Here is a 13,953-nt window from a genome sequence, read left to right on the forward strand (position 1 = left end):
AAAACATTAGGTAACAAAAAGAGACTTTAATAGTCAATTAAAATGGGTTACAAGATCTGTGTGTTGCTCCCTTACTTAATTTTACTTAATCATTTACTTAATCATTTTAAAGATGAAGAACTTTTCAGTGTCGGCTGAAATTACTCTTATCTAAAAACTAATTCCTGATTATTATTTTTACACTCAGAAAATATTTATATATATACACATATATAAAATATATTTATATTTTATGTGTATACACATTATTTGTTTATACATATGTATACACAGTATTTATGTATGTATGCATACACATTATGTATATATGTATAGATATTATGTACATGTATACATATAAACATAAATTAATGATTAACTGCTAAGTTCCTCTTTAGCCTTAAACCCATTCTTAGAATTTTTTTTTATCATTAACAAAGAAATATTTTTCGAAATTTATATAAACACATTCAATTATACAAATGTTTCTAATCTCTTTTATATCTTTGATATATTTATAATATAATATCGTTTCAGAGAATGAAAACTTCGTTACTATTTCTTCATGTATGGGTCGCCCTGGTGAGTGGGGCCGGGGTGGGCGTGATGCTAGACCAGGTGGGCGTGATGCTGGACCAGATGGGCGTGATGCTGAACCAAGTAGGGATGATGCTGGCCCAGGTAGTGAAGCATTTTCCCCAAAGGTGTCATATAATTCTGGCTTCAACCGACACCAAAATTCCCATTTTCTATTATATGTTAGAGTGAGTAATGCTGTCATTTTTTTTATACGGAAACTATGATAAATCGTCGATTATTTTTTACCTATTTCGTGTAACTCTAAATATTTGAATGAAATTCTTTTGTAATGTCGAATGGCTTTCTGACCATCAGCATCCCTCCAATCTCTCACAGTATATTGTATTAAATAAGTCCTTTACTGCATTTTGAATAAAATGTGTCCCTTATTGTATATTGTGTTAAATGTACCTTACTGTATATTATATTAAACGTGCCCCCTCACTCTATAGTTACTAAATGCCCATTCTTGTATATTGTATTAAATTGCATCACTTACTACATATTGCATTAAATGTGCCCCTTACTGTATATTGCATTAAATGTGCCCCTTACTGTATATTGCATTAAATGTCTCTAACTGTATCTTGTATTAAATGTGTGTTCCTCACTGTATTGCATTAAATATATTTCCAATTGTATATTATATTAAAGCGCACAGAATTTAATCTCAAATTCTAAAAGACACCCTTCAAGTGGACGCGTGTCAAATATATACGTTTTCCTTGGCCGTCTTGAGCAGTCGACTGAGACAGGAGCCAATTGGAGGCATAGTGGTGGTGGATACCCACAGTCTGCTTGATCAGAAGACGGCGTCACGTGACCGCCTCCTTCAGGGACTGTGGGGGGAGGCGAGAGACACGTGCCGGGCCCTCATCCTCCTCTGCGTCAGCCCAAACCTCACCTCCGCCCTCAGGTAACTGCAGTTTACTGAGCAAGATATACTTCTGGAAAGGCGTTTGACCTCTAAACTGGATTCAGTTGCTAGCGTCAGTGTCAATGATCACTCAGGCTTTCAGTCAGGCTTTCGTGGAGGTCAGTCAGGCTTTCATGGAGGTCAGTCAGGCTTTCGTGGAGTTCAGTCAGGCTTTCGTGGAGTTCAGTCAGGCTTTCATAAGAGTTCAATTGGGCTTCCGAAGATATGAAGGCATAACTGATGTATATCCAAACCGCCTGGCTAATCGAGCAGCTCACACCAACTGTTATAACTTTTATAAATTTTCATAAGACCTGGAACACAAAAAAAATCACATTTTATATATATATATATATATATATATATATATATATATATATATATATATATATATATATATATATATATATATATATGTCGTACCTAGTAGCCAGAACGCACTTCTCAGCCTACTATGCAAGGCCCGTTTTGCCTAATAAGCCAAGTTTTCATGAATTATTATATTTTCTCTAATTTTTTTCTTATGAAATGATAAAGCTACCGATTTCATTATGTATGAGATCAATTTTTTATTATTAGAGTTAAAATTAACGTAGAAATATGGCCGAACCTAACCAACCCTACCTAACCTAACCTAACCTATCTTTATAGGTTAGGTTAGGTTAGGTAGCCGAAAAAGTTAGGTTAGGTTAGGTTAGGTAGGTTAGGTAGTCGAAAAACAATTAATTCATGAAAACTTGGCTTATTAGGCAAATTGGGCCTTGCATAGTAGGCTGAGAAGTGAGTTCTGGCTATTAGGTACGACATTATATATATATATATATATATATATATATATATATATATATATATATATATATATATATATATATATATATATATATTACACATATATATATATATATATATATATATATATATATATATATATAATATACCCCTAAAAACGGACATATATATGTCCGTTTTTTGTTCTCATCCGTGTTCATTCCAAGGATCAACGTCCTTCCGGCCCGGTTTCTGACCAGGCCTCCTGGTTTGTGGGCAGGTCAACCAGGCTGTTAGACGCAGCTGCTCGTAGCCTGACACTTAAGACACAGCTGACCTATACATGTATTCGCCTTGTGTGTTTTTCGAACTCATCAAAAGACATTAAACAAACTCTCAGATTTAGCAACTTGACAAAATGTAGTCATTGCATCCGTAGTTAATGCAGGGACCGTTGACAAGCCGTCAGCTTTCTGTCCCCCGTCGAGGGCACAAGATAGTGACCCTCAGGTAAATATAATTAGTAAGATCGACTTGGAGAATGTTCCAGGACGGACCGAAACGTCGTCGTCCCTTCAACTTCTAGTGTGTGGTCTGGTCAACATGTTCAATTTATATCTCGGCAGATTCTTAAATGGTTCGAAAGTATGGTTATGGCCGGAGACTCCCGTAGTGGTGTTGGGAGCCAGCTCGGACCTCAAGTCTCTTGTTCTCCATAGCAGTCTCCGTAACACCATCCACCTAATCTACCTGGCAGTTGCCCGTGCTAACCCCAACAGACGCCTGGAACCACCCACCCACCCAAGCCTCAAGCAAGGTACACATGGGAGAGACCTGGTCTCCAGTAGCCAGGAGAGGGGGGGGGGGGAGAGGGGTGGTTTCTATAAATCTGTTTGCCTTGTCTAGGTTGCCCTTGAGTTCTAGTCCAACACTGACTCAAGATGCAACCCACAACAGTCTACCAACTCCTGAGTAACTATTTTAACGCTGTCTTATGCAAGTGTTTATATATATATATATATATATATATATATATATATATATATATATATATATATATATATATATATATATATATATATATATATATCTGTAGCTACAGAAACACTGTACATACTAGTAGTTTTGAGAATATGTATTATCTGTAACAACTAACTAATCACTGTATCATGTTATGCATAGTTTTAAATGCTTATAAAATTTAGAGTTTCTCTGACTGTCATTCACTTAAATCGGTCAGTAGAGCGAGGGGGGGTGGGCCCTGGCTTCGAACAGTTTGTGTACCTCTCTCCTTAACTTCGTCTTCATAACACAGATCTTAGTCTATCCGCTATCCCTTCCAGGTGCTATATGCTGTCTGGACGCTTCCCAGAACCGCTCCTGTGCCAGGTAAGTCCACTACGGCTCACCATACCCTGTGCTACTTGCCCCGTTCCTGTGCCGGGTAAGTTACGGGTTCACCATAGCCCGTGCTACTTGCAACTTGTTCAGAGTAGCTGAATCTATAACAACAAGGGCGCTTCTTCCCGATAGTTACTTGACCTCCTCTTGCTTCCCACCTCAGTGAGGATGTTTGGCCGGTGTTTGTACTGTCGGGGCGGAGGACAGGCTGTCGTTGACCTCGTTCGCCCGTGGGATCATTCACCGGTCGACCCCTTCTACAATCCCTTCTCAGGTACGCCACTGACTCTCTTTGGTGTTGGGCCTAAGGCCTATCTCCCCTTGAAATGGGGTTATTAAGGCCACTACAAAACGCTGTGCGTGTTAGGCCTATGGAGCATATAGCGTATGGCATATGGAGGCCTGGTCGGCTTTCTATCAGGGGACGGGGACGTCCCCCCAGGGCCGCGGGGACGCTAAGCCCCGGAACAACTCCAAGGTAACTATTGGTAGCTTTGTAACAATGTACTGCCCGAAACGCTTTGCGTAATAGTGGCTTTAGGCATTGTATGTACTAGCTCTATCTATTAAGCCAACAAACTTTGTAAAATCTCTTTATGTATGTACCTTACCTAAATAAAAATTATTATTAAAAATTATTATTATTATATATTATATACTTTTACGACCCATTGTACCTCCTTGAATAAATTTATCAGTAAATAACACAAATACTATACTAACCATCCAGTAAGTAACCTCTTAATGTATATACACCGAGAAAGGTGGCCTTTTGAGTAATCATTTCACAATGCTCTTGTCAAATTCCATTCATATAATGATAATTACTAATATTATCATTACTTGTATTTTTATTATTATTAACCCTAAATCAAAAACAATTTCTTCTTTGTAATTGAGTTACAAATTTGTTAAAAACTAATATATTTAATAAATTCTATATTGCTTACCTGCATACATAGAATTTGATATTAAATTCTAAGAACGACATATTCATAATGAATCCAAATTTTACATTTTCTTTCTTATCACAACGAAAGAAAATGCAACGTCGATAGGGCTAACTCAAGACAAATATCAAATGTGGGCCACACTTAAGTTTTTCTGTCTACATTCTTTTGCACGATGATACCATAACAACCAAAATTATTCTAATTAATCACTACGTATGGGTGATAACAAGGGCTTTCTCAATATTATGTATTAGTTGCCATATATAACATTTATTGCTAGTTTGTTTTAATTTATGAATTGAACTCAAATCTATTGTCTATCAGTAGTGCCATCGCTAATTGTTGCAAGGCTCAGTGATCCAGTGTGTTGTTGTTACACGTCAGTAGCTGTGTATATACTAAGTTTTTGGCATATATCAAACGTGAATTAGTAATCCTACAATAGGAAATAGCAATGCAATATGGTGTTGGGTACACGACGTGTATATCCATAAATAATTCTTATTATGTAAATATGCTGGTTACTCTAACCGTGGGGGGGAGGGGGTAGAAATAGCCTAAGCTACTCTATCCCTTTGAGATGTATTTCTTTCTTATCTCAATAAACATACTTGAACTTGAACTTTACTCTAACCACCGCTATCATATGTTCAATCCCCGACCGTCCAAGTGGTTGGGCACCATTCCATTCCTCCCGTCCCATCCTAAATCCTTATCCTGATCCCTTTCCAGTGCTATATAGTTCAAGTACGTTTATCGAGACAATAAAATACATCTCAAAGCGATAGAGTAGCTTAGGCTATTTCAACACCCCTCAATCTATATAGTCGTAATGGCTTGGCGCTTTCCCCTGATAAGTCCTTCCCCAAGGACTTATCAGGGACCAGAGTCACGAAGCAGTTATTCAAGTACTTACGAACCTGTACATCTTTCCTCAATCTTTGACGGCTTTGGTTACATTTATTAAACAGTTTGTAAGCATGAAAACTTGCCAATCAACTGTTGTGATTATTATAAACAGCCTCCTGGTGCTTCGGAGCTCATTAACTGTTTAATAATTGTAAACAAAGCCGCCAAAGATTGAGAAAAGATGGACAGGTTCGTAAGTGCTTGCGTAAATGCTTCGTGAATCTGGTCGACTCCCTGGATCTTCTTGCTACGCAAAGCGACACCAATTCCTTTCATCGTTCCAGATAAGCTCAGTAATTTGATGGGCCACAAGCTGAAGATCGTAGTCCTTCCATACTTCCCGTACATCGCCTACGACAAGGAAATAGGTCATCCTGAGGCCCCTCTGGTTCCCAGGGACTCTCTCAACATACGCATGCTTGACGCAATCGCTCATCTCCTCAACTTCACGTGGGTATCAATGTTATATTGCATCCTTTGAACATTCTTCCTCCATTGCTCTTCCAGTCTTCTATCTTTTCCCATTTAAATATTATATCAGCACTTTGTTGTAGTTCGTCATTCATTTTCCATTCATGTTTGGTCATTTTTCCATCACGTTTGTACATTACTGGGTCACATATCCATAGCTTTCTCATCCTTACTTTGTCATCGTTCTTCAATCTTTGTTTCATCATTCTATCATCAGCTTCTCCTGTTCTTCTATACTGAAACTGAATGTCGAATTCTCCTCTTTAAAAAAAAAATATACTAATAATGTTTGTTATATATGAAATGTGAAATTGTGAAATTCTACACATTGTATGTAAATTTCTACACATTTTATGTAAAATTATACACATTGTATGTAAAATTATACACATTGTATGTAAAATTATACACATTGTATGTAAAATTATACACATTGTATGTAAAATTATACACATTGTATGTAAAATTATACACATTGTATGTAAAATTCTACACATTGTATGTAAAATTCTACACATTGTATGTAAAATACTACACATGTAAATATCTGAGAACATCGGGCAGCACAAGAGTCAAGGGATGAGGACCGTTGAGTACTCAACACTGTGTCACTAAACGCTCAGATATCACCGTTACATGGACCTGTGATTCTTTCCGACGCGACAAGAGGCTGCCCATCAAACCTAACCCATTCTCAACTCATCGTGTTGTCCAGAGTGCTATGGGAAGCGAATGGGATGCCGTGATAACTCCAGGGGCGGGAACTGACATTTTGGAGGATGTAGTGATAATGTGGGAGTAGAGGATGAGGAAATGAGAGTGAAGAATAGGGAAAGGTGACTCGAGTATGGGGTAAGTTACAGTTACAATTAATGTAATAATTACAAATTAGCAATAATATATCATACATAAATGTGCTAATTAGTGCCTTCAACTACCTATTTCACCGACTATTATACTGACTGCCTCCCAGGTATGAGTTTCACGAGCCCTTGGATAAGCAGTGGGGCGTAGAGGGACCAGAGGGCAGGTGGACCGGTGTGGTGGGGCGCCTGCTACACGAGCAGGCGGACCTCTCCCTCGACCTGACCCCTACAGCCTCGCGCCTCGCCGTCATCTCCTTCAGTCGTATATACACAGACGACCCCTTGGTCATAGTGTCCCTCAAGCCAGGGCCTCTGCCCCGACACCTGGCCCTCCTGGGACCCTTCACAGGTATTACCACACCTGCTCAATCAGGATGTTTTTCCTGAATTGACAATCGACTTGAGAATGATCCAGGACGGACTGAAACGTCGTCGTCCCTTCACTTTCTAGTGTGTGGTCTGGTCAACAGGATGTTTTCCTGATTTGGCACTACGTAGGGACAGTTTTCATAGTAGGCGGCGTCTGTATCGTTATCTTAATGTAAAAAATGCGACCTATGATGAGGGTTCGAAACTATGTGTTCCCAGAAGCACACTCTAGTCGACTACGCCTCTAGTCTAGCCGACTATAGAGGAAGAACTACTGGACGACAGAGCCAGAGTGCATGAGGGGAATTGTGTGGCACCCTGGTTCGGCTTCAGTGGAAGCCTCGGGAATCCTCAAGGGTGCTGGAATACCCCAAGTTGCAATTCTTTTGGCCTGGAATATCCTGGAACATCCAGTCCATTGGTTCGAATCCTCATTACGGTTCCTGTGGATTTTTTTTGTTGAGATCTGACGATAATGTGATTTCTGTGTAAAAATAATAATAATAATAATAAATTATTATTATTATTTAGGGAAATGGAAAAGTGCATACATTCAAAATGAGTTGCAAGCAGAATGTTGGATTTCTAGATAGAGCTAGTATACTATGCCTAAAGCCACTAATAGGTACTGCGTTTCAGGGTATATTATACCCTGAATATATATATATATATATATATATATATATATATATATATATATATATATATATATATATATATATATATATATATATATATATATATATATATATGTATATCACGAAAATAAACACGTGATTAAAAATGTGACACTGTCAGACCACGGAGGAAAAATGAAACAGGAATTTCCTTAAGTACTTTCGTATATTAATACACCTTCTGAAGATGTATTAATATACGAAAGTACTTAAGGAAATTCCTGTTTCATTTTTCCTCCGTGGTCTGACAGTGTCACATTTTTAATCACGTGTTTATTTTCGTGATATACACACACATTATATATATATATATATATATATATATATATATATATATATATATATATATAAGAGAGAGAGAGAGAGAGAGAGAGAGAGAGAGAGAGAGAGAGAGAGAGAGAGAGAGAGAGAGAGAGAGAGAGAGAGAGAGAGAGAGAGTTATGTCGGTCTCGTGGTAATACCAACACGGGTTCACCGTCTCCCAGGTGATCTTTGGGTCCTGGTCATCGTGAGCACGTCGGCGTTCGGCGTGGTGCTGTGGCTGCTGGAGAAGACGTGGGCGTGGGTGTCAGGGGGGCGAGCGTTCCCCTTCAGTTCCGCCGTCTTATACAGCTGGGGGACCCTGCTGGAGGCCGACCCGAGACCCACGCCTACCAACCTTTCCGCTCGGGTAGGTGTCAATTTCTTCCTTGACGACCACCTCAGTCTTGAGAGTAATACGTAAGTAATGATTCATGGGGGTTAGGTTTCATCAAGCATTTACGAAACCTCTACATCTTTTCTTAATCGTGAGAGCTTTGTTTACGAGCTTCGAAAGTGTACAACCCAAGGTTATTATTGCTATAAACAACCTCTTAGCACTTCGGAGCTCATGAATGTAAACAACGCCACCATGATTAAGGAAAGATGTACAGGTTTCGTAAGTGGTGGCGTAAATGCTTGACGAATCCTGGCCACGGCTTCTTAGGAGGTAACCAATAATAGCATTAACTACGCATTTCAACACATGTAACCAAAAAGTTACGTCCACGGCTTTGTGAGGTTCACCCTTCATGTGAGTCTACATACCTTGAGGTTATCTTGAGGTGCTTCCGGGGCTTAGCGTCCCCGCGGCCCGGAAGAATCATGAAATCATGAAATCTCACACATTCACACTGCTGTGCTGGAGAACATACACACACACACACGATCACAATGTGCTACTGGAGACCATGTATGCAAGTACAGATGGAGGCCAAGTTTCCTGTTTAACCTCATGAAACAGGAGACTGTGGGTCATGAACGACCCATTGGCTCATGTTTCCATTTTACTGTCGTAGTGTTGAAGCAACTGTCACTCTGTGTTCACCGTGACACTTCCGGTCTTCAATATTCAAAGAGCCGTAGGCTTAATTTTTAATCGCCAGATTTGGTTTTCAATTTCCAAATGTTATTCACTTTGAGGAGGCAATTTTTCCCTGAGCAATAATCAATTTAACAAAAACAAACCTAATAAAGTGAATGTTTACAACATGTTTTAAGACACTTCATATTCCACTTAAAAAAAAAAACAGGTAGGCCTACAGCGTATTCTGCTAGAACACACAGACAGAATGCAAATCCTGATCCAGGTGATGAGTCACAATAACGTGGCTGAAGTATGGTGACCAGACCACACACTAGAAGGTGAAGGGACGACGACGTTTCAGTCCGTTCTGAACCATTCTCAAGTCGATCTTGAGATCAACATGAGAATGGTCCAGGACGGACTGAAACATTCGCAAATCTTGTTTTTAGTGTGGAACAGATATACACATGTTGTGACGCCAGGTGCTGATTGTGTGGTTGCTGGTGTGGTGCCTGGTGGTGTCCAATGGTTACCGCTCCTCCCTGGTGGCCCACCTCACCGTCCAGGGGAAGACGTCTCCCATCAACACCTACCAGGACCTCCTGAGGCAGCGGGAGTGGTCGTGGGGCGTGAGGGCGCTGCAGGGGACGGTCCTCCTCTACTTCAACCAAACTACTGATCCTGATATTCGCGAAATTTACAAAAGGGCGAAGGCGAGTGATGTCTTTGCAGATTATGTTTTGGTTTGTGTCTTCTTCGACAGAATGATAATATAATGCAAATTACACAAAACGCAACATTTGTCTGCCAAGATGGAATCAAATCCTTTGTTCTTATATAAAACAAGTCTTGAAGATGTTGATATTACGCTTTCCCAATTATAATCTAAACACCAAATTTTCCATAATGAAACCACATGACTGTGATACATACATGAAAATATTCTGAACCCCATGCAATGGGCTCGAACCCGCGTTTCTGGACTCGCAAGGACCGAAGAGTTCAAGGAATACGGTTTCAGCATTTCTGACTTCAGAGTTGCTCGCGTGTTGATGGATGTCCTAATCTCCCCAGCTCCCCCCAATGTTGCGCCAGAGGTACTCAACAGCCGAGGCAATCCAGCTGCTACTGGCCGGTCGCTTCTCCTACATCACCTTCAAGACGGACACCATGATGGAGTTCGACTCCCACGACAGCTCGCCCTTCTACACCAGTTCTACCCAGTACCCCATGTTTGCCGGAGGGGCATGGGGCATCCGGTAAGCTGGTGCCATCGAGACACATAGATTCCTTCCCTCTAAATGTGAATGTTTCCATATTATATATATATATATATATATATATATATATATATATATATATATATATATATATATGTCGTACCTAATAGCCAGAACGCACTTCTCAGCCTACTATTCAAGGCCCGATTTGCCTAATAAGCCAAGTTTTCATGAATTAATGTTTTTTCGTCTACCTAACCTACCTAACCTAACCTAACCTAGCTTTTTTTGGCTACCTAACCTAACCTTACCTATAAATATAGGTTAGGTTAGGTTAGGTAGGGTTGGTTAGGTTCGGTCATATATCTACGTTAATTTTAACTCCAATAAAAAAAAATTGACCTCATACATAGAGAAAAGGGTTGCTTTATCATTTCATAAGAAAAAAATTATAGTAAATATATTAATTCAGGAAAACTTGGCTTATCAGGCAAATCGGGCCTTGAATAGTAGGCTGAGAAGTGAGTTCTGGCTACTAGGTACGACATATATATATATATATATATATATATATATATATATATATATATATATATATATATATATATATATATGTCGTACCTAGTAGCCAGAACGCACTTCTCAGCCTACTATGCAAGGCCCGATTTGCCTAATAAGCCAAGTTTTCATGAATTAATTGTTTTTCGACTACCTAACCTACCTAACCTAACCTAACCTAACTTTTTCGGCAACCTAACCTAACCTAACCTATAAATATAGGTTTGGTTAGGTTAGGTAGGGTTGGTTAGGTTCGGTCATATATCTACGTTAATTTTAACTCCAATAACAAAAAATTGACTTCATACATAATGAAATGGGTAGCTTTATCATGTCATTAGAAAAAAATTAGAGAAAATGTATTAATTCAGGAAAACTTGGCTTATTAGGCAAATCGGGCCTTCCATAGTAGGCTAAGAAGTGCGTTCTGGCTACTAGGTACGACATATATATATATATATATATATATATATATATATATATATATATATATATATATATATATATATATATATATATATATATATATATATATATATATAGGAGGGTACCACCTGTGGTGCAGTTGTGGGGACCCATAGCCTCGGAGAAGAAAATAGGGAGCATTCAGAGAAAATGTGTCGTTTGTCTCTGATTTCTTGAGTATCTGCTTCTCCTACCAGCCTTTTTTTTTTTAATTGTAAACTTCATTGTATATGGTTACATGTTATACACAAACATTTACATCTTCTGAAGATGTATTATTAAATACGAAAGTACTTAAGGAATTTCCTGTCTTAATCCTTGCTTCGTGGTTTGACACTGTCACAATGTCCAACACGTGTTAATTTCTTCGTGAAATTTCTTTACACACACACACACACACACACACACACACACACACACACACACACACACACACACACACACACACACACACACACACATACACACATGTATGCTAGGAGGAATATCCCGAGGTGTTGGGATAGTTCCCCCCCCCCGACCTCACCCTTCCCTCCCTCTCTCCTCTCTCTCCTTCTACACCTTCCCCCCTGCCCCGTTCTCCCCTCCCTCTCCCTCTCCCTACGACCTCGAACACACATTTGCTTTTATTTACATAGAAGGGGTACCCGGCTGCACGCGGGTCTCTTTCCCCTCTCTTTCCCTTGACCCCTCCCTCATGTATCCCATTGACCCCTTCCCCTCGTCCATCCCCCTGCCTCCCCTTCTCCCAGAAAATGTATTACTAAGACGCACCGAAACAAGTGTATGGGTTTCTTAGAAAATATAATACTACTATTACTAAAAACTCCACGGATGTCACACCACATATTTCGCACAAGAATCCAGGAAAATCACCTGGGAAGTGTCTATAATTGCTAATATTTCTTAAAAGTATTTATGCCTATCCTAACCAACCTATGTCCGCCCTGTACCCCACACCATTACCCCTGCAAATTTGAGTGAGACTATCCTCAAGCATCTGGCCTCCAACTGTGGACAGATATTCTCATAGTACAGTATATATCTTCTTTCCTCAGCCAGGGAGCACCGTTCCTCCATAACATAAACAAGATGATGTCAAGAATAATAGAAAGTGGACTGGTTGAGCTGTGGCTGGTGCAGCTCACGAAGAAGTATAACAGCAGGGCCAAGCTGGTCGGGGAGGCCAAGACTACCAGACCTCAGGTGAGACCAAACAAGGGAGGGAGAGAGAGAATTATCAAGGGAAAGTGCCAAGCCATTACGACTATATAGCACTTGGAAGGGGTCAGGATAAGGATTTGGGATGGGACGGGGGGGGGGGGGGGGGTGAAGGAATGGTGCCCAACCACTTGGACGGTCGGGGAATGAACGACGACCTGCATGAAGGGCGTCGCTCTACCGTCCAGCCCAAGTGGTTCGACCAAACAAGGGAAGGAGAAAGAGAGAGAATTGGAGACTCAATAAAGATTGCTAAAAACAAAATTTCACAATCTCAGATAGCTCGATAAACTGGAGGAAAATAAATTTGATGATACATTTAGAGGTACTACATATTCTCTAATACATAGAGGTACTACATCTTCTTGATATCACCTTATGAAGAGTAAAATAAAGTTAATATAACCAGACTTTAATATGTGGCTCATGACCCCCCTGGACGCTGATACGAGTCACATCGTCCGGAAGATCATTCACCAACGGATTTCAAAACCTACCTAACCTAACCTACCCTAATTTAATCCAACCGAGCCTGTACAGCCTAAGCTAAAACATCTTAACCTGACAATATATACGGTTTTATTAAGAAGAAAACGGGGTGTGTGGCATCATGTTGAGTGCGACTTGTACCACGTCCTTGACACAGTAAGTCAAGGGGCCAGATTCACGAAAGCACTTACGCAAGCACTTACGAACGTGTACATCTTTCCTCAATCTTTGGCGGCTTTGGTTACATTTATTAAACAGTTTACAAACATGAAACTTCCCATTCAACTGTTGTTATTGTTATAAACAGCCTCCTGGTGCTTCGGAGCTCTTTAACTGTTTAATAATTGTAAACAAAGCCGCCAAAGATTGAGAAAAGATGCACAGGTTCGTTAGTGCTTGCGTAAGTGCTTTCGTGAATCTTGCCCAAGGACCTCACGACACCCAGCTCCTGCAGTAAATTATATTACCTTCCATAGGGTGAGGGTGCCCGGGTGGTGCTCAGCCTAGACCACCTGCAGAGTGCCTTCTACCTGCTGTTCCTGGGCCACGGGGCGGCTCTCATTGCTCTCCTGCTGGAGGTGTGTCTCTCCTGTGCCTGGTCCGGCTCTCCCTGAGTGCTCTGCAGGTTCTTGCAGGCCTTGCCATGCAACATTATATATTACCCACGTGAAAAAAGTGTACTGACCTACATGTTGGTCCATCAATATGTGACTATATTCAGTGACTCAAATTGTAATTTTGTCAATAAAGATGGAACTAATGTTCTTTCCTCCATTTTTGGGGGG

The 13,953-nt window shown here is 40.1% G+C and overlaps 2 protein-coding genes across 2 annotated transcripts in view; one reads left to right on the forward strand and one right to left on the reverse strand.

Moving 5' to 3' along the window:
* The window catches only part of LOC123758913 (corticotropin-releasing factor receptor 2), a 174,038-nt gene that overhangs the window by 123,013 nt on the left and 37,072 nt on the right, over positions 1-13,953 (reverse strand). The window lies entirely within an intron of this gene.
* LOC138370232 (glutamate receptor-like) lies at positions 373-13,929 on the forward strand. The gene is made up of 11 exons (XM_069334231.1): positions 373-743; positions 874-893; positions 1,243-1,474; positions 2,869-3,059; positions 5,790-5,955; positions 6,950-7,191; positions 8,374-8,558; positions 9,698-9,928; positions 10,290-10,474; positions 12,517-12,664; positions 13,645-13,929. The coding sequence occupies exons 1-11, from the start codon at positions 520-522 to the stop codon at positions 13,780-13,782; spliced, it is 1,962 nt and encodes a 653-aa protein (XP_069190332.1). The 5' UTR covers positions 373-519; the 3' UTR covers positions 13,783-13,929.

The sequence above is a fragment of the Procambarus clarkii genome, chromosome 31 (assembly GCF_040958095.1).
Source record: "Procambarus clarkii isolate CNS0578487 chromosome 31, FALCON_Pclarkii_2.0, whole genome shotgun sequence".
Taxonomy (NCBI): Eukaryota; Metazoa; Arthropoda; class Malacostraca; order Decapoda; family Cambaridae; genus Procambarus; species Procambarus clarkii.